Here is a 21,663-nt window from a genome sequence, read left to right on the forward strand (position 1 = left end):
TTTTCACTTGAAATTTGAGAGGTCCCATCTACATTGACATTCCGATGGCTTTTGAAGATGCACCTGTTTACACAAGCATTCCTTTAATCTCTCAACCTGAGTCTCCAGCTTTAATTGCTGTGTTGTTTTAATGAGATGGTTTATTGCATATTTTAATGATAGATGATTATATTTTAATGCTTTAATGAAATTACTTTAATTATGAACGTGTATAGTTTAATGGTGGCGCTGTGGTCTAAACCACTGAGCCTACGGCTTGCCGATCAGAAGGTCGGTGGTTCGAATCCCCGCGATGGGGTGAGCTCCCATTGTTCAGTCCCAGCTCCTGTCCACCTAGCAGTTCGAAAGCACTTCAAAGTGCAAGTAGATAACTAGGTACCACTGCAGCAGGAAGGTAAAGGGTGGTTCTGTGTGCTGCTCTGGTTTCGACAGAAGCGGTTTAGTCAAGCATGCCACATGACCCGGAAAAACTGTCTGTGGACAAACATCAGCTCCCTTGGCCAGTAAAGTGAGATGAGTGCGCCAACTCCAGAGTTGTTTGTGACTGGACTTAACTGCCAGGGGTCCTTTACCTTTGCCTTTTTATAGCTTAATGTGCTTGTAATTACTTTTTCTACTTAGAAACCACTTAGAAACCAATTTAGGAATTCAGCAATATAAAAAGGTAAAGGACTCTGGATGATTAAGTCCAGTCAAAGGAGACTATGGGATTGCGGTGCTCATCTCGCTTCAGGTCAAGAGAGCCGGCATTTGTCCACAGACAGCTTTCCGGGTCATGTGACCAGCATGACTAAACTGCTTCTGGTGCAGCAGGACACCGTGATGGAAGCCAGAGCACACAGAAATGCCGCTTACCTTTATTAAGCAGTATATAAATTGCTTAATAATAATAATAATAATAATAATAATAATAATAATAACAACTGGACTTTTCCCAAAATTGTTCAGAGTAATATACAACACAAGTAAAAGTAAAATACATGAAAAATCCAAACACATTATGGCATGTTTTTGTGGAGTGGGCACAACCAGACTAACACTTCATTTTCGTAACAAATTTATGTTACTGGCCTCCTAAGACTTGTATCTGACAAATCATATAACCCTTTAAGAAAGGGGTGGGGGTTGGAGAATAGGCTTCCCCATTAAACCTTCTGCTCAACTCCCTTAATTTTCAACCATTAGTTCTGTAGCACCCTGCTTGTGGTTAACGCTTAGCTGGAATGAAATATTCAACGCAGCAACAGAGAAATTAAAATAATAATTTATTTGTCAGACAAATAAATGTGAGGCACAGTGGTATATGATTACCAAGCTCTGGCCTGGCCCCCTGCCATTATGGCCAGCACTTATATTTCCTTAATCCAGCCCCCTTTGCTTCTCCTCTGGCTGCATCTGTCCAACCAGCCTGGTTGGAATTCCTATTGGCTGATTGGTATGACCAATCACAAAAATACACTCATTTCCTATTGCCTTTTATGGGAGACAAAGAGCTATATTTCCTTCCATTTATAATTGACAAACAAGTATTAATATATCTTTACATGTGTCTCAACAAGGAATCTTAATTACCAGCTCACCTCTTTGCCCTCCTTGCCCTATTGCCTTCTAAAACAAATGGTTAATCTTAAATTTTTATCTTGAACAGATGTCAGAGACCTTGGGTTCATATTCTCATGCATCATCAATGAAATATCTCCTTTTGGAGGTCTTTAAACAAATGTCTGACAACCATATATATCAGAACTGCTCGGATGGCGTCTCATTTCTGGCAGGGAGCTAGGCTCATCTGCCCCCCTGGTCTCCTACAGCAATATGACTCTATGAAATAAGAATTTAACATTTCTTTCTTTCTAGATCCTTTGCATAATTACATTTAAACCAATATATTTCATACATTATCATAGGTAACCTTTTAAAAGAATAAAGCTTCTCAAAGTAAAAAGGAAGGAACTCAGTAAAAAACAGCTTTTAAAAGGAACCTCTTCAGTTCACCCCCCCCTTTCACCCTCCTTTCCAGCCTCAAAATAAAATAGGAAGAAGCTTCTTCTTCCCCAGCCAAGCCAGTTGCCTTTCCCAACATTTATTGCTCTTTTTAACTCTCTCAGTTTAAGAAAGAAACAGTTTTAAAAGACTTCCCAAAAATGCTTTAAAAAGACTTCCCAAAAAGCCTCTCTTTCTGCCAGCTAGATGCTTCTCCATTTGGTCTTGGCCTTTTAACCTTAGAAAGAAGATCTGGCTCAAGTTTAAGGCACATGGTTTTATTTTCCGTAACCTTGCTCTTTAACCTGTAATTCCAGCTTTTATGACTTTGAGAATTGTTTTCTGCTATAAATCAAAGGGGGGCCCCTTGTCTTAGGAGAATGGCCAAGGTTTTCTCTATAAACAGTTGGCCTTCTTGCCTGGCATGAAACATTTGAAAATCTAAGCCCATTTAATTTAGGAACCTGATCAAATATAAGCCAATATATGCCTTGATTAAAAATGCAGTCTATATTCAGATGCCACATTCCCCCCTTTCAAGCTCAAGGACCTGGCTACAAAGCGTCCTTGATAGCTTGATCTTCCTAAGTTAAAGCTCTGTATAGGGCCATGATATGAGGTAGAGTTTCATTCGAAATCATCTTGCTAATTGTACGTCTAAAACATGAGATGATACATGGCATCATACATAAAACCATTATTACTACCGTCAAGAAAAACAAGCAAGACAATAGTATCCCTTTGAGTCCTGTGACATTAAGTAACCAATTGGTGAGCCATCCCATATCCCATCCTTCCCATGTTTATACTGGGACATGTGCTATATTCTCCATCTTTGTAGCCAACACACGGATTGCCTCACCATTATCAGAAATGTTAAAGCAACAGGCATTCCCTGTCAAGTTCAAGACTCCACATAGGCCTCCCTGCTTGGCAAGTCATCCAACTGTCGTGCAATAAATCTCAAACTCTGGGCCGTTGCATTGGTTACAAGTTCCACTACTGCTTGTAATTGAATTATTCTGTTTAGATTATAAATAGGATCCCATGCCCCTTGTATGAGCTCACCAGGATTCCAGGAGGCAGGATCATAATAGGCTATAATGCGCTCTGGTGGCCAATCATTAGTACCGCTCCAACTTTGGGTACTTCCTCCTGCTATACGAGAAATATCAGCATTCCTTCGTGTTCGCTTAGCTGAACTAGTGGGCAAATCCACATTGGTGGTAATACCCATCCCAGGAAACAAGTCCCACTCCATTTGGAAGGGAGTTTCTTGTATGCCCATTCTCCACATATCCACCACAACCATCGGGTCTGAGGTTTTTTTTTGGTATGTGGAGTGTATAAGGCGAAATATCAAAAGGGGTATAGAGTTCACAGTGCAGTATGTTAGATTGCCTTTCTCTGTCACAGTTATGTTCCATACCACTTTCCATGCATGAATAAAAGGAGGTGCACAGGGCAAGGTATTCCGAGTTCGATAGGTAGTACCGTGTGCCCAGGTATGACTATTCTTAATATAATCCCAAGTATAGTGACAATGAGAAGAGCCTATCATGGTAGAATCAGCTGCATCTGATGATTTATGTACACAGAATTCCCCTTGTACAGGTATAGTTGAGTTCCATCCGGGGAAATTCTGTACTTCTGTTTGGTGTGGCATTTCGCTTACCATACCAATGGCATTTAATGGTATCAGTAATAAGGGCATACCTCCCTCTGAATCATCTGGCCCAAGAGAGCAAACAAGGCAATTGGTCCTATTTGCCACATTGCCTACCATTTCAGCTAAACCTACCCACATATTGTGGTCATAGCTGAATCCATATTTAGCAAATCTGGTCAGATTCAAGGACCCTTCCCCTTACCAAGGGATCAGGATTAATAATAAAATCATGTTGATGTCTAGCATATGCATTCCTTCCACAAAAGATTACCTTATTGTGATAGCATAAAACTATTAGTCCCAATATAATTCCCCCAGTGACAGAAATGGGGAACCACCAAGACCAAAACATATATCCCAAGGATCCCCAATGTGTAATATCTCTGATAATTGTTCCACAAGGGGGCAGTCAATCAATTGTATAAGAGAATCTTCCCTTTCACAATCGCTGGTTCAGATGCTCCTCAAGCTTCAGGCGTGCGCAGGTCAGCCAGCTTCCAAGTTGTGGCTGCAGCAGGCCGGTCGTCTAATGTTGCCCGTGACCTAGCCCGTTCCCCGTAGGGCTAGGTACAGGGGTTTTTGGAGAGAGTCAGTTTTAAAGGATTAGAGGGGTCACCTTTGCACGTCCAACTGCCTTCAGACTTCTTCAAACGAGAGTGATGAATCCAGGGGGTCACCTCAGCTACCTTCACCGCTGTTGGAGTAGAAAGCAAGACGGTGTAAGGTCTACGCCACTTAGGTGCAAGTGGATCACGTTTTCCACTCTTTCACCCATATGCTATGCCAGCCTGGAGCTGATGAATCGGCTTGGCAATGCTGCACGGCGTGTGCTTGAGGGCCCACCTGTTAAGAAAAAAACAACAACAAACAAACAAACACGGGAGAGAGACAAAAACACGGGAGAGAGATTGCACTTATCCCTGTGTCACATGGTCTCCTATTTGTTTGAGGTCAGTTGGAATATCCTGAACAAAGGAGGGCGGCCTCCCATACAGGAGCTCAAAAGGTGACAACTTAAGTCTTTTTGTGGGTGCGCACCGAACACGAAACAGTGTTATGGGTAACACATCTACCCTCCTGAGACTTTAGACATATTAGTGGGCTTCTGGCATGCCCTGCAAATACCTTGCACAAGCGTCTGGCGGTAGGTGGTAAGTCTGGCCAGGTGAATCGCATTGTTTGGATCCCAATTAGGATCTTCCAAGGGATAGTTGTCCTGGAGATGACGGTCAATATTATAAATATTTCCCACTCTGGCCTGCTCACGCAAATATATCTGTACCTTTTTAATTACGTCTCTCCTTTCCTCAGTGGTGAAGAGAGTATTCAGGAGCTGGCGACAATCTGTCCAAGTAGGACTATGAGTATTTTACTATTGAAGTCACCAAGTCCATCATAGCCTGAGGTTTTTCTGCGAAAGATGGGGCGTTTTCCAATTCATCAGACTGTAGTTGTGAATGGAATACATTGCAGGGTCGAAGTTCGAGGTGGCCGTGGTCCAGGTTGCCCATTAACCAGCACAGGCTCCTCAAGTGCATCAAATACTCTTCTAAGAGGGGCTACTACGTGACCTTTTTCTTCACTTTGCTCTAGGGGCCTCAAATCATAGGGGATGGTATCTGTCCCAAGGCGTTCTTTTGGCAGCTCTATACGCCTAGCTGTATTGCTTGCTGACCGATTAAGGTCTCCCTGTAACTTCTGTAATAATAGATGTACAGGGGTTTAGGGTAGGCAATCAGTTGTTCCACTAAAGGAGACTGTAGATGGAGTTCTACTGGGACTCACAGGTGGAATAACCACTTCTGCTTGGGCTTCATTATAGGACTCCAATGCCTCCTGAAGATATTTATCATAATCTATCAAGGAATCAAGTTCTATGACTCCACCCCCATTATTCATTCCACTTTCTTGCCTTGGGGTTACAACTGGTGGAGGGTTTGAATTTGTTTGGCAAGATTCCTTTCCTAGCTTTGGCTTTTACAGCCAATAATTTGCATCGTTGGACTTTGCATTCCCTTATCCATGGAGGATTTTTATTTAATGTGCTCAGCCAGGAATCTATATATGAAAATTGTTCTGGGCACCCTCCAGTTTCTTTGGTGATGTTAGACCAAAGTTTGCTTACTAAATTTATATCAAAGGTTCCTTGAAATGGCCATTCAGTATTTTGTTTTGGCCATTCTAGTTCACATAACGTTCTCAAGCGCCCTGGCGTCATTTTGACTCCATATGCCCCTGAGAAGGCTTTCTTAAAATTATTTAACATACATTCAAGAGGTGTATTTCCCCCTTTGAACCCCCAATTCCCATTGTATGGCCCTGTGAAGTATCCACTCAGTCACTCACACACACACCTTACTGGGAAACGAAGTAGCACTCACTCCACACTTAGGTCAGCTACACATTGTACTTTCTCACACATGCAATGCGCAAGATACTTCAACCACACTCTACCTCCCAATCTTCCCTTTTCCCTACACCAGATCACCATCTGATGTACCCAGCCACCTAGCGTACTCAGTTCCCCTTTACTGAGACGCAGAAGTTTGATCAGGACTTCTCTTCCTCCCAATTAATTGGAGGGCCAAAACCCTTTAGTGCACTTACCCTTAGCTGGTTCCGTTTCCCCCCGGTCCGTCGCCGTCGGTGGGCAGGGTATCAGACAGACGAGACTGCTGCGTTCCCCTGGAAAAAATTTTTCCATTGCGCGCTGAGTAGGCAGTGAGTGATCCTCTGTCTTGTACCCTGCTCAGTAGGCGAAGGGGCTGCGTTCCAGCAGACCACTTATCCGAGTCGCAGGCACCATAAAATGTAGCACCCTGCTTGTGGTTAACGCTTAGCTGGAATGAAATATTCAACGCAGCAACAGAGAAATTAAAATAATAATTTATTTGTCAGACAAATAAATGTGAGGCACAGTGGTATATGATTACCAAGCTCTGGCCTGGCCCCCTGCCATTATGGCCAGCACTTATATTTCCTTAATCCAGCCCCCTTTGCTTCTCCTCTGGCTGCATCTGTCCAACCAGCCTGGTTGGAATTCCTATTGGCTGATTGGTATGACCAATCACAAAAATACACTCATTTCCTATTGCCTTTTATGGGAGACAAAGAGCTATATTTCCTTCCATTTATAATTGACAAACAAGTATTAATATATCTTTACATGTGTCTCAACAAGGAATCTTAATTACCAGCTCACCTCTTTGCCCTCCTTGCCCTATTGCCTTCTAAAACAAATGGTTAATCTTAAATTTTTATCTTGAACAGATGTCAGAGACCTTGGGTTCATATTCTCATGCATCATCAATGAAATATCTCCTTTTGGAGGTCTTTAAACAAATGTCTGACAACCATATATATCAGAACTGCTCGGATGGCGTCTCATTTCTGGCAGGGAGCTAGGCTCATCTGCCCCCCTGGTCTCCTACAGCAATATGACTCTATGAAATAAGAATTTAACATTTCTTTCTTTCTAGATCCTTTGCATAATTACATTTAAACCAATATATTTCATACATTATCATAGGTAACCTTTTAAAAGAATAAAGCTTCTCAAAGTAAAAAGGAAGGAACTCAGTAAAAAACAGCTTTTAAAAGGAACCTCTTCAGTTCACCCCCCCCTTTCACCCTCCTTTCCAGCCTCAAAATAAAATAGGAAGAAGCTTCTTCTTCCCCAGCCAAGCCAGTTGCCTTTCCCAACATTTATTGCTCTTTTTAACTCTCTCAGTTTAAGAAAGAAACAGTTTTAAAAGACTTCCCAAAAATGCTTTAAAAAGACTTCCCAAAAAGCCTCTCTTTCTGCCAGCTAGATGCTTCTCCATTTGGTCTTGGCCTTTTAACCTTAGAAAGAAGATCTGGCTCAAGTTTAAGGCACATGGTTTTATTTTCCGTAACCTTGCTCTTTAACCTGTAATTCCAGCTTTTATGACTTTGAGAATTGTTTTCTGCTATAAATCAAAGGGGGGCCCCTTGTCTTAGGAGAATGGCCAAGGTTTTCTCTATAAACAGTTGGCCTTCTTGCCTGGCATGAAACATTTGAAAATCTAAGCCCATTTAATTTAGGAACCTGATCAAATATAAGCCAATATATGCCTTGATTAAAAATGCAGTCTATATTCAGATGCCACAGTTCGTTTCCCTGTCCAATATTTCTAACATGGGTCCAATACCACTGATGGCTCCAGTTCCCCATGGAAGCGAAAATCTTCCAGCTACCTTGTTTCATCAAGCTATTAAGATGTCTAAAACCCCTTGGAGGCTTAGATTAGTAGATCTGAACTTTTTTTGGAGAGGGGAAAAAACCTTAGCTTCCATCCTCCCTTCTGAGAAATGTTTATGGGTGAATGATTTTTCTACCATTTCCAAAGATTTATTGGTTTAATTTAACACCACTGTGAAAACGGAAACATCCCTCTCCATTCCAGACTGGTGGCCTGCAAAGGCGGCTATGCCTCCGACACTATCTTCAATTCTCCACTCAAGAACAGATGTCCAAACTTTCAGCCTGTTGTCACCGAAGGCCCAAGGAATCTGGGATGTCATAGTACTGAGTAGCTTTTCTGGCTGCTCAGAGCCAATAGGTAGAACAACAGCACCACAAAGCAACAGGAAGCAATTGCTGTTGGCGGCATATTCCAAAGGGGGCACTCTTTTCTGACCTCCATCTGCTAGAGCGAGAGATCAGAGCAGAGTAGAACACTTCCTTTCCCTTTGCTTACTGGTGGGCACCACAGAACCTCTCCAGGTGTTTAAAATGAATGTGTGAAGCTCAAACTGGGGACAAGAGCGAGTGTTTATAAAATCATGCACGGCAGGCAGGAAGTGGATAGAGAAAAATTGTTTTCCCTCTTTCCTAACACTAGAACTTGTAGACATCCAATGTATGCAAGATTGAGTGTTGTTTGCACCTGACTGTCTCAGGAGACAGTGCCTTGGCGGTAAGGTCAAACCATCGGAGAGTTACAGTGCCTGCTGTAGCTGAAAAGGCCAATATGGGAGAGACATTTTTTATTGAAGGTGGGGCAGATGAAGGGATCTGGTTTTGCTGCTTCAGGTGCACCATGGCATTTCTTCTCTTTGTGCCCCTCCTAGCGGTCATTTCTCCTTTGGTCACTGCTGTGGATATGTGACCTGACTGTCTTCTGTCTCCAGGCACTGCGATCTTCTGCAAGGGGTTCTCATATGTGTCAGCATTCATGTTGCATTGGCAGCCATCTTTGCAACACAGAGCTGGAGACTTATTCACGCTGTGCATAGTTAAACTATAGAACTCACTCCTACAGGAGACAGTGATGACCGCTGACCTGGATGGCTTTAAAAGAGGATTAGACAAATTCATGGAGGAGAGGGCTATCAGTGGCTACTAACCATGATGGTTATGCATGCCTCCATGGATGGAGGCAACAATGGTTCTGAAGAGCTGTTGCCAGAAACCACAGGAGGATAGAGTGCTCTTCTGCTCGGAAACATTGCTTGTATGTTTCTCACAGGCATCTGGTTGGTCACTGTGAGTACAGGATGCTGGGCTAGATGAGACATTGGTCTGATCCAGTAGGACTCTTCCGAAGTTCTTATGCATGCCAGGAGTCCCCGCTCCACTCCTGACCTCACACTGAATGGGAAGGTCTAAAGGGAACGTCTAAGTGCATTTGGCTAAAAGCGTAGAGAAGCCTCCTTGCAATCAAGGGAGCCTGAAAGCATAGAGGTCCCAGTCATGGGGAGGTTTCTAAGCACATTGAGCTGAATTTTGCTAGAAGCCCCCCTTCAGACCTCAACCAATGTGGTTGGTATAGAAAAGCTCAGGGACACAGGGGAGAATGCCTAGCATATGCCACAATGGCCCACTCCCTGACCCTCACCTGCTCCTTTTGAACAGCCCAGAGAAGGCTAGATTCTCACAAATGGGCCTTCCAAGCTGCCAGAGACTCATTGCTATTGTTTTTACATTTTGCACCTTTTTATAGTAATTATAAAAGAATTGCTGCATTGTCAAAATGACTCAGAAGACATGGAGACAAGCTTGTTTTCTGCTGCTCTGGAGTGCAGGACCTAAACCACTGACAAGAAAGGAGATTTTGACAAAACATTGGGAAGAACTTCCTTATGGGAAGAGCTGTTCAACTTCCTTCATTGGAATGTTTAAAAAAGAGGTTGGGTGACCACCAGTCGCGACCACAATGTTGCTGTGATTCCTGCATTGCAAGGGGTTGGACTAGATGACCCTTGGGGTCCTTCTGACTCTATGATTCTGTGCTTCTCTCCTTTCTCTAGAAAAAATAAGGCTGCTTTCTCCAAATATTCACCACAATTTTTAATATTTGGGTTTGTTTTTGTTGTTGCAGTTCCTATTTCACACAAACACAAAATGCTTTGAGGAGGACACTACCCCTGGGATATTGTGACGGGGGACAGCAGACTTGTGGCAGCACCAAAAATATATATAAATAAATAAGAAAACCAGGAAGCTATGCCACTGTGAATGTTGACCTACCACCTACACAAAACTGTGGGAGGGATTTCTCTTCCTCCTGGATAAATTTGGTGAAACAGGTTCACCAATTTCTCTAGCTATGAATAAATGCTTCCTCTAAACCAGGGGTAGGGACACGGGTGGCGCTGTGGGTAAAACCTCAGCGCCTAGGGCTTGCCGATCGCATGGTCGGCAGTTCGAATCCCCATGGCGGGGTGAGCTCCCGTCTTTCGGTCCCAGCTCCTGCCCACCTAGCAGTTCGAAAGCACCCCTAAGTGCAAGTAGATAAATAGGTACCGCTTTATAGTGGGAAGGTAAACGGCGTTTCCGTGTGCTGTGCTGGTGCAGGCTCGCCAGAGCAGCTTCATCACGCTGGCCACGTGACCCGGAAGTGTCTCTGGACAGCGCTGGCCCCCGGCCTCTTAAGTGAGATGGGCGCACAACCCTAGAGTCGGACACAACTGGCCCGTACGGGCAGGGGTACCTTTACCTGTACCTAAACCAGGGGTAGTCAACTGGAACTGGTCCCTTCCAGATGAAGGGACAACAACTCCCATCAGCACCAGCCAGCATGGCCAATGAGAGTTGTTATCTGCAGCATGTGGTGGATACTACCACTGCTCCACGCAACTCACAATGATATAAGCTTCTGTCAACCACAATATTAACAGACAAACCTAAAAGCGCCTCTATGAAAACTCCAGTGAAGAGCCATTGATCGTTATCCTTTGACTAATTATCTATTAATGATACCACAGTCCCTTTCAAGGTTTCAGGTTAGTTGCCAAGGCAACGCTTTCAAGAGTCATGGAAGCACACAGATTGTTGCATCACAGTTCATGAGCCGCTGTTTCACCTTCCTTGTGGCTCAGCCAATGGCTTTGGACTGGCAAGATGGGCAGTAGGCAACTGATTCAAATCTTTTCTGGCTACCTTGATCCTGGCTGGTGCCTTGGCTTCCACTAAATCAGAACCACGGGGGAAAGAAACTGGAAACCACTGGGGAGTATGGATTGGCTCGAAAACAAAAGGGCCAAGTCCCTGCGGGTCTCCAATGAGAGAGAGGCATTTCAGGTATGGAGGAGGAAAACGATCTGCATGTATTTTTGAGTGACCAGGCACTTAACAGGGAGTGGGAGACACCCTGCTTTTACCTGAGCTGTTTAGATAGCTCAGATCTAAGGTCCTGCAAGCAACCAGGCCTAGGAGAAAGGCCACAGCACAGTGGTGTAATAGATTACATGCAGAAGGTTCCAGGTTCAATCCCCAGCATCTCCAGTTGGGGCTGGGAGAGACCCAACTGTTTAAATCCCCAGAGAGCTTTTACCAGGCAGACCAGACAAGACTGAGCTAAATAGCTCAGTGGTCATACGCAGTGCAAGGGAGCTTCCTGTGTTCACACATGTTCCTATCTCCCAAACTCTTCAGCTGAAGAAGATCCGGCGGTCTCTTGACTCCATGAAGACGATTAATGACAACCTGCTGAAGCAAGAGGAGAGGAAGGTGAAAAAGTGGCTGAAGAAACAAGCACAGATCTCACCCTCTTCTTCAGCCTATAAAACATTATACTACAAGGTAATGAAGAAGTCTGGAAGGGCAGGATGGCACTATAGAAACATTGCTCATCTAGTTGTCTATATACGCACAGCACAAATAGTGGAATTGTAGAATTGGAAGGGACCTGAAGGGTCATCTATTCCAACCCCCTGCAATGCAGAAAACACAGATTCATAAGAAAGAGGGTTGTTTTGTTTTGTTTTTAGCTACAAAATGTTGCACGTCTCTGCTTAGCTCCATTCTTGGTTCTGTAGAACATGCCTACATGTTGGCTGCAGCTTCTCATTCATTCATCTTAGGTTTAGGTGTCCACATTTCCACATTAGTTTGTTATTTTTGTTAGTTTGTTTTAAATCCATAATAATAATAATAATAATAATAATAATAATAATAATAATAATTTATTTATACCCCGCATCCATCTGGCTGGGTTTCTCCAGCCACTCTTGGCAGCTCCCAGCAGAATATTAAAAACACAATAAAATATCAAACATTAAAAATTTCCCTAAACAGGGCTGCCTTCAGGTGTCTTCTAAAAGTCAGATAGTTCTTTATTTCCTTGACATCTGATGGGAGGGCGTTCCACAGGGTGGGTGACAGTACCAAGAAGGCCCTCTGCCTGATTCCCTGAAACCTCATTTCTCACAGTGAGGGAACCGTCATAAGGCACTGGACCTCAGTGTCTGGGCTGAACGATGGGGGTGGAGACGCTCCTTCAGGTATACTGGGCCAAGGCCGTTTAGGGCTTTAAAGGTCAGCACCAACACTTTGAATTGTGCTCAGAAACATACTTTAAATGTGGATTTCTCCTAATACACAAAATTTTATGTGCAATTTTGCCTTATATAATGCATTTTTGCATACAATCTTCACTAATGTGTGCATTTTTACGGACATTTTATCCCAGTGCAAATGCATTTTTGTATACATTGCAAAGATAGCTGTGTTTTGGTTCGCATACTGTTTCCAAAAGTGCAAATTAGGTAGGTTCACTTTTAAATGCCAACAGATCCCTAGTCACACCCAGATGAAACATGATCACTAGCACCAAACTCCTCCTAATACTAAACACAGGGCGGGGGGGTTCCGACAGCTTGGTTGCCCCAATGGCCTCACCTGTGAATGAAAAGGAGGAGCTTTTGCATATTAGGGGGGGGGGGGATTTGAAGTTATTCAAAAGTCCATGACTTCTTAAATTGCAGCCCTAATGAAGGAATCCCTCCCCACAATATGCTGTATTCATCAGTACTGCACCTGCTTATTACAGTCTCAGGATACTCCGTTAACTGCTATGATTCCAAGCGGGAAGTCAGAAGAACCACAGATTGATGATAGAGAGGCAAAGAACAGCATGCCCAGATAGGCCTGACTTGAGAGGTGGGTCTGGGCATGCTTGCTCTGTGATATCAGGAGAAAGAGGGAGAAAATGTCCTGCTTCTGTGCCTCTAAAGAACACAGAAGACAGTGAAATTACTGGCCCAGGAGCAGGAGTGGAGCACTCTGTCAATTTCAGTTTCTTCCTATTTCTCAGTTTCCCAACTTTAAGTTCAGTTCACATCAGTTTGCCAGCTGAACTTTTTCCTTTAAAAAAAAAGGCCCCCTCCCAAAACTGCATCAGCATTTCCATAAGCATTTATCCCCAGATAACACATCTTTGCATGTGATTTTCTCTAATAGGCATCTTTTGACAACCAATTTCCCTTACTAGAATGCATTTTTTTCAGTAGGATTTTCATGAATAAATGCATTCATATATTTTTTGCACATTTCCCCCTAAGACACAAATCCTTTGTACAGATTCCTTGGTTGAAGCATTGCATCAGAAAATGTTGAAATGTGTGGATTTTGATGGGCAGGTGTGGTTTGGTTTGCATATTGTTTTGGTGAAGTGCAAACGAGGTAGGCTCACATTAAAATGTGAACTGAACAGGATTTCTCCCCCATCCCTCCTCCCTCCCTTCAAATCCATCCTTGATACCCACTTTTTCCACAGTGTAACCCTTGGTTCAGTCTACTGCCCAGAGCAGCTGCCTGACTCCTGTAACCGCTGGCATTCAACCTCCCTGCTCTGAATAATGTCTCCTTAACTTCCTTCCTGTTGAGCAGGTCCCCAGCTAAGTGCTCAGGCATGGATGGTTGATGCTTTCTCAATGGGAGAGGTCCAGAGGGATCTCTGGGATAAAATAGCTGTCCTACCCCCTGCCAGCATACTTAAGCTAGATCTCTCTGTGTGTGATCAGCAGAATAGGGAGTGTGTGCATGTGTGTTTGGAATGAGACTGAGGCTGCATTCACACAACAGTTTACTCCATGGGTAGGCAACCTAAGGCCCGGGGGCCGGATCTGGCCCAATTGCCTTCTAAATCCGGCCAGCGGACAGTCTGGGAATCAGCGTGTTTTTACATGAATAGAATGTGTCCTTTTATTTAAAATGCATCTCTGGGGCATAGGAATTCGTTCGGTTTTTCATCTTCAAAATATAGTCCCCCCCCCCCCCAAGGTCTGAGGGATAGTGGACCGGCCCCCTGCTGAAAAAGTTTGCTGACCCCTGGTACTCCTTTTCCCCGCTATTTCCCCAACTGTTAATTTCTACATTATATCTGATGTTTCACACAATGTAAAAGTCACTTTGGGGAAACTAAAGGAACATAGTATATGCTTAGCACTTTGTGCTATTTGATTTCGAGGGGGGGGGATGCAGCCCCCTTAACCCAGAAAACCACAGGAGTAAAGTGATGAAATTTGGAACATAAAGTTATTTTTTGATGTTTTCATGGGGAACAGAAGCACACATGTGCAGAAATGGAGGGGAAGTAGCAACATTGTCTCTTTTTTAAATTTCATTTTTCATTTTACATCAAACAATAAAGTAATTTTACATCGAATTTCAAAACCCCATTTTGACCTCCCTCCCTCCCTTCCTGTGGTTACTTATGTTTATAATACATTTGCTGCATCTCCAAGCAGAACCTAATTATTATTTATCCAATGTAATAAAAATTAATTTTATATCACTGCACGTCTTTACATTAATCCTGTGAATGAAGTAGCAACATTGTCCAGTGACATTTATTGTTGTGTCACACCACGCCCACTGGTGCGAATGATATTTAGCATGACGCATTGGCATATAAGTCAACAAGCCACAGTTCCATTAAACAACAGGTCCTGCCATGTGAAAGGAACACTAGTATATAGCACAGAAGCACTATCATTATAATCAGGAAAACTAATGCTATTTTCCCCATATTTGAATGCACGCTGACCAAAAGAAAGAGAAAGAATTAAGGTGGCAGTGCTAACCTGAGAGCATCTGTGATGCTTGGCTAGAGATCTTAAATGGGGCAATGGATTTATAGCAGTGTGACTCTTATGCCCAGCTTGCATTTTTGTAAATACACTTGAATATTGCATTGTATTTCTCCTGTGATCTCTCCTGCGAAAGGAAACCAAACCTGAGTCAGCCCTTTCCCCAGATCTTCTCCCCACTCAGTGAAGTGGGCTGCGTTTGTAACAATATGCTTCCCTCACCCAGCATAAACTGCATAAAAAAGGTAAAGGTAAAGGGACCCCTGACCATTAGGTCCAGTCACAGATGACTCTGGGGTTGCGGCGCTCATCTCGCTTTATTAGCCGAGGGAGCCAACGTACAGCTTCCGGGTCATGTGGCCAGCATGACCAAGCCGCTTCTGGCGAACCAGAAGAGCAGCGCACGGAAACACTGTTTACCTTCCCGCCAGAGCGGTACCTATTTATCTACTTGCACTTTGACGTGCTTTCGAACAGCTAGGTGGGCAGGAGCTGGGACTGAACAACTGCACAAAAGCTGGATATAAAAGTTTGCAATCCCTCCCCAGGGGACCTGCAAACTTGAAAATGAGCAGAAGATGAAGAAGGAGCTCGTCTCGCTTTTCTCAAAGTCAAGAATCACCTTTTGCAGCCTTTGTTCAAAGGAGCGTTTGGATGTGGCATGTTGTTAAAACACAGCAATTAAAATAATCCAACGCAGCTTCTTCCTTGAACGTGGTCCAAACATCCCTTGGAAAAATACTGTTGGGAAAGCACCAAAATTCCTGCCACCCTCTATATTTAAAACAGAGAAAGATTTCATCACTGCCCCTTAAGACCCTTCGATCATATTTTCCTTAAGTAGTTGATTAGCATCTCTTGGGAAACGTTTATCTGTTTTTGCCATCTGTCTCACACTTTCCCATGTGAACATTTTTTTTAAGGGCAAAGGAAGCAGCAACATGTTTACCCACCAGCTGCCGGTGAAAAGGGAAAGAGTGCCTGCCATTTGAAAAGGGGGGGGGGATCAAGTGCCTAATGTGACTCTATTTTAAAAATGCACAATAATAACAAGGAACATACATCTTATAGACTTTGCAAGAACATCAGAAAGAGGCATCACTGGATCAGACCAAAGCAGTGGCCAGCCTAGGGCTCTCAAATTTCAGTGGCGCCCAGGACAGAGCCAAAATTCAGTGCCCCCCTGCCTCTCGCTCTCCATTCTAAATAATATTTGTGGCATCCCTGAGGCTCTGCACCCAGTGGAGCCACACCAGTCGTGCTCCCATAATCTGCTTTTGACCAAAGGCCCCGTTGTCACCAAACATTTAAAGCATGTAACAAAAGGTAATGCTAGATTATAAGCTACCTGGGGTTGAAATGAGCCATGGCAGAAACTGCACCCTCACAGCAAGGAGCCGATGGTAATGAGAACGGTCTGTGTGAGGGTATGGGTGTGTGTAAAAAAAAATTGAGATTTTCAAAATGCCAGGGGACACTTATGTTTAACGTCTAATGTTTGCAAGGCGTGATCCCCAAATAAATTAGAAAATGTGCTCCTTTTCCTCACCTCAGACGCCCAGCCACCCTGCGTCCAGCCAAGAACAATTCACAGACACTCACACAGTCTCTCGGAAAGATTCCTTCGATAGCCCGTGGACCCAGTTTGGTGACCATCTGCCCAACTTTGTGAGCTTCCTGAGACTCCCAACCAAAAGGTCAAGCAATGGTAGGAATTATTGTGGGAATGTTCAGGGATGCAGGAGAGGATATATTGTTTAATGATATCCTTCCTAACTTGAGTTAGCAAGTTTTATATCTTAGCTGAGTAACATTCCCCTTTAAATGCACAGCGGTTTGCTTATTGCAGGCTCGTCTGGGCCTCAATTCCTGGTAAGATCCCTTCTTATCCCTCTTAAAAAGAATAGACACAACAGTCTTGTTCAAGTCTATATAAAAGTAGTTTACTCACAATCATTCAGTTCACGGTTGGCTCCCTGAAGGCAAACTTAGGTTACAAAACTATATACATATGTGGAACTATCCCATAAGGGAGTTAGTTCCTAAGTGACTGCAAACAGGCAGCCACTTCTGCTCACACATAGAACAGCAAAGTGGAGAAGAGCAAAGGGTTCCTGCGTTGCTCTTGTAACCCAGGACAACTAGTCCAGATGAGGCCACACCCACCTCTAGTCACATGCAGAGGAAGTTTGTCACAGCTCAGGAGGAAACAGGAAGTCTTCTCCTGACTGCATACAAAGCATCCCTTAGCATGTTCATTCTAGGAATGTTGTATTTGACTGCTATGTGTTTGACATCCCACAGTTATCACATTCCCAAGACCCAGTCTGGGGTTTCCTGGCTCCACCCTGCCAGGTTTGGTTAGGTTTAGAGCAGGGGTGAGGGCCCTGTGGCCTTCCAGAAGCTGTTGACCCTGAACCTGCAAGATCACCTTATCCCTTTCATGCCCTCTTGACCTCTTTGATCTGCGGAATTGGCACTCTTAGAGATGCTGCATGATGTCTGTTCCTCAAAGCAGTTTACAAAAATAATAAAGCAATAAAACTATTAGTAAAAACAGCTGTTAGCAGGGAGTGATAGTTAGATGAATGTACGGTAGCCTTCCTAACCCAGGATGGGAAGAAGATGGAAATAGTTGCCAGGTTTCTGCAATGTGCAATGACGTTTTTTGAATGTCATACAACAGTATTTTAGTTGTTAGATGCAGATTTTGCTGAGTGATTTTATGACTTTCAGAATTCTGTCTATGTGCCAATAAAAGGTTTGAGACTGAGATGGGTAGTAAAAAACAATTAAAACAATGAGAAAATCAAAACCAGCAAACAGAAGCTGCTTTTCTGAGCAAAGTGCTTGATCTTTTTCAGAACGGAAGAATTCCAAGGATCTCACACCTTTCAGTGGAATGGATTTGCCCATGCAGACCATCTCGGGCAGACATGTAACTGCACCCAGAAACAGTGTTTACCATGGGTTCCAACCTTACAGAGACACCAGGAAGGGAAGCAGCCCTGGGGGGCCTAGCCAGGACAACAGCATATCACTCCAAGAAGCCATTGCATTCTTCCCTTCCTTGCAAAGGTTGTCAGCGAGGGGAGACCGGGTCTCAATGTCAACACTGCTTCTCCATAAGCCACTCTCTGCATTCCCAGCATTGCAGAAAAAGCTCAAAAGCTTGCTGGAGAAAGAATGGGAGGAAGAGAACTCAAAGCCTCTCAAGCTGCTGCCTGAGATTAAGCCTGAAGAATTTTTGAGCTGCAGGTTAGCAAAAAACAAAAAAGGGCAACCCTCAGGTAGAACCTGCACTCTGTGATGTCTGCATCGCTTTAGCCCTATCCAGGTGTTCACAAGTAAGGACAACACGATAGTGGGGAACAGGGGCAACTCAGGTTGGAGAACAGTGCAAAGTCTCCCTGTGTGGTGACAGAACTCTGATTTTAAAGGGTTATGCATTGCACCCTCATGCAGTGCTTTTTTTCTATTAAAAATGTTTAGGGGTACTCTCATTTTCCTACTCATATTGAAATACTGCACCTCAAGGAGGCCTAACTTAGATTCACAAAATGTTTAGGGGTACGCGCCCCCCTGCGCCCCCCCCCCCAGAAAAAAGCACTGCCCTCATGCATCAGCATTATTTGACCTCGGGTCCCCAGGTGTTGCTGAACTACAACTCCCATCTTGTGGGTGGGGCCACTGCTGGTGCACTCACCCCCTTTCCCCCTGTTGACGTGTTTTATATACTCATGAGCATAATAGCAGAACAGGGCTTTTCTTTATCCTTAATCCGCTTCTTGACAAGCATGGGGAGACGAGCAAAGAGGGGGAACTGATTACTGTTTTGGTGCTGTGAATCGCTCCTTGACTACCAACCTTGCCTTGCAGGCTCACCAATCTAGGCTGCTCTACAGTGCCAACTCTCAGTAGGCCCTGTAAAAAAGGCAGGAAAGGATAGCCGGCTGGCCAGCAGCTCCTGTTTTGACTCCCTGACTGTGTGTCTAGTCCGGCCTTCCCCAACCTGATGCCCTGCAGATGTTGCTGGACCATTATTCCTGAACATGGGCCATGCTGGCTTGGGCCAATGGCAGTTCTGGAGAATGGAAGGTTGGAGAAGGCTGCTCAAGTCTCTCCTGTTTTCTGCAGCTCTTTGGCTCATTTCCCTGCCAAGGTCCTCAAACCAGTCCATCTTCTGCATCTCACCCAGTCTGTTTGCCTACTTCCTGTTGTGCTTACTCTGCTCATCCAGTTACACCACCTGCCCCCTAGCTTATCAGGAGGAGGATTGGAGCAAGGTGGGAGGGCCCCTCAACTATCCTTAGGCTCTGCATATTGGCCCTGTTTTGTCAGATGCTGGTGCCAGCCACATCTCTTAGAACAGGGGTGGGGAACCTTCGTCCCTCCAGATGCTAACAAACTATAAATCCCATCATCCTTGGACTTTAGGAGAGTTGTAGTTTAGTAACATCTGGAGGTGAGGAAAAGGAGCCCTGGTGAATTAATTAATGGTGAACTAGAGAATCCAGGGCAGTAGATTTTTCCTCTTAACAAATGTGACTTACAAGCATCCCTCCCTCTTATTTTCTTTGCACAGGTACCTCCGTTTGTCCCAGAGCAATATTGATACCTTGCTGAAGCTGTGCAAGGAAGCTGGGATTTATATCGACTTGCATCCTCATATGAAAGCATCAGACATTGACGTTTGTAAGGTGCTCTCATCCACTCCTAGCAAGGTATTCTAGATTGGACCTGTTGCCCAAATCCGGTTGCATTGCTTAGAAGACATTAGGGGAACATTTCCACCACCACCTATACTTGGAAGAGCCGGTCGCTTTTTGGAGTCAAAATAGTGTGTGAGACGTGTTCTTGTGATGCAATGATAAAATGGTTCTTGCACTCACTGTGAGTCAAACTGTGAGCTTAAATGGTTTTTATCAAAAATAATAGTTCCCCCCCCCCAAAAAAAAAGCAAAACAGGTCAAAAACTGATCTAAAAGTCAAATTAAATGATGCATTTCCCCATTCATCTGCATTTGCTCTGGTTGCCTTGAAATATTTGGAATGGCAGCTCTTTGCTTTAAGGTCGTTGTTTCTTGCTGTAGACTAGAAATCATATCCTAGAAGGCACAATGACCACTGACTAGCTTGTTTTAGACAACCTAAGTGAGGCCTTTTTATCTTTCAATGGGAAGCCTCAGTCCGTAGGGGGAAATGGGGAAATGTAACTCGGGTAGCGTTCACCCGTCAATTTATTCCACTGCCCCAACATTTCCCTACCTGTTAATGTCGGCATTTGAACTTTCACATGACATAAAAGCCACTTCTGGAAAGCTAATGGAATATGAGGCAATTTTAGTGCTTATTTCCATGTTATTCCATTCCAGAAAAAAAATCTGTTTGCAACCCCCTTAACCTGCAGTGTGTTGTTGTGTTGGCATCTGTCTGTCTCGAGATACAATGGAGTGTGCTTCTGGGGGTCAAGACAAACCACTGGAGAATCACAGTGCCCACTGTGGCTGCAGAGACCGGTAACTCATAACGGCTGCCTCCCATGTTGTTTTTGCTGTGTTAGCAGCACCAAAGGGACCTCACTGGGGCACAAACCTGGGCAGTGTGTATGGAGGTCCTGGGCTGCCCAGACATTAAGACCTCCATTTTGGCCTCATTGATGTGGTCCAAAGGAAAGCAGAGCAATATGTTTGGCACCAGCTTAGCTGCAGGAATTGCTGGAAGGAGACATACAAGGTGCCATCCAACCGTCTTAGGGACTCCACTCTGGATTTGTGTAGGGCATACTCCTTAGCCTTTTCTTCTCCTGAAGATGTCCCACAAGGCAGTGGGTAAAAAAAATTCCCCAGGGTTTACTCCCAAAGCCTGTCTCACAGATGAGTCTAGCTGCAAGGCTGGAGAAAAGTGACAAAATTTGGGACAGTAAAGCAGCATACATTTTCACCCTCCTGTTTTCATGGGGAAACAGAAGCATGCATGTGCAGAAAGGGAGAAGTAGCAGCAACATTGTCTACAAAGTTGATGTTGTTGCGTCACATCAGGCCCACTGGTGGAAATGATGTATGGTGTGCGGATTTATTGGTCAAAAAGTGCACTTGTTTCCATGTTATTCAGTTCCAGAAAGGGGGGGGGGACATTTGCAGACCCTTTAACCTAGAAAAGCATGGGAGGAAAGTGACAAAAATTGGGGTTCTTTCCTGTTGAATTCATGGGGGGAATCATGGGGGAACAGCAGCATGTTGGTGTGGGAAAGGTGTAGCAACATTGTCCAATGATGTTTGTTGCTGTGTCACACCACAACCACTGGTGTGAATGGAATTCAGTGTGACATGCCAGTATACCAGTCAAAGGCCACAGTTCCGTAACACAACATTTACTGAAGGGTGAAAGGAACTGTTATACACTACCCCAATCTCCGAATGGGGTGAAATTCCAGGGATTGCAGGTGCTTAGGGTTTGGTTTCCCTGGAATGAAGGTCAGCAGAGATCGTGGTGCCTTTAAGATATATGGTTTATTTACACCTATATACTACCTGGGGCACACGGGTGGCGCTGTGGGTTAAACCACAGAGCCTAGGACTTGCCATCAGAAGGTCGGCGGTTCGAATCCCCGCGACAGGGTGAGCTCCCATTGCTCGGTCCCAGCTCCTGCCAACCTAGCAGTTTGAAAGCAC

The 21,663-nt window shown here is 44.3% G+C and overlaps 1 protein-coding gene and 1 long non-coding RNA gene across 2 annotated transcripts; one reads left to right on the forward strand and one right to left on the reverse strand.

Moving 5' to 3' along the window:
- Positions 1-1,177: 1,177 nt before the first annotated feature.
- On the reverse strand, positions 1,178-7,789 carry LOC144328402 (uncharacterized). Its single transcript, XR_013393614.1, has 2 exons — positions 6,260-7,789; positions 1,178-4,346 (listed from the first exon to the last, which is right to left on the reverse strand). It is a non-coding gene; the product is annotated as an uncharacterized LOC144328402 (long non-coding RNA).
- Positions 7,790-8,715: 926 nt separating this feature from the next.
- On the forward strand, positions 8,716-19,758 carry C7H16orf78 (chromosome 7 C16orf78 homolog). The gene is made up of 6 exons (XM_028742397.2): positions 8,716-8,780; positions 11,096-11,198; positions 11,553-11,699; positions 16,544-16,697; positions 17,854-18,247; positions 19,575-19,758. Exons 1-6 carry the CDS (start codon positions 8,716-8,718, stop codon positions 19,720-19,722), a joined length of 1,011 nt encoding a protein of 336 aa, XP_028598230.2. The 3' UTR covers positions 19,723-19,758.
- The last annotated feature ends 1,905 nt before the right edge of the window (positions 19,759-21,663 follow it).

This window comes from Podarcis muralis, chromosome 7 (assembly GCF_964188315.1).
Source record: "Podarcis muralis chromosome 7, rPodMur119.hap1.1, whole genome shotgun sequence".
Taxonomy (NCBI): domain Eukaryota; kingdom Metazoa; phylum Chordata; class Lepidosauria; order Squamata; family Lacertidae; genus Podarcis; species Podarcis muralis.

Coding starts and splice junctions, on each gene's coding strand:
- C7H16orf78 (XM_028742397.2), top strand. CDS start 8,716: ATGGCATTTCTTCTCTTTGTGCCCCTCCTAGCGGTCATTTCTCCTTTG. Junction 11,700..16,543: donor ATAAAACATTATACTACAAG/GTAATGAAGAAG, acceptor TCCTCACCTCAG/ACGCCCAGCCACCCTGCGTC. Junction 18,248..19,574: donor GAAGAATTTTTGAGCTGCAG/GTTAGCAAAAAA, acceptor TTCTTTGCACAG/GTACCTCCGTTTGTCCCAGA.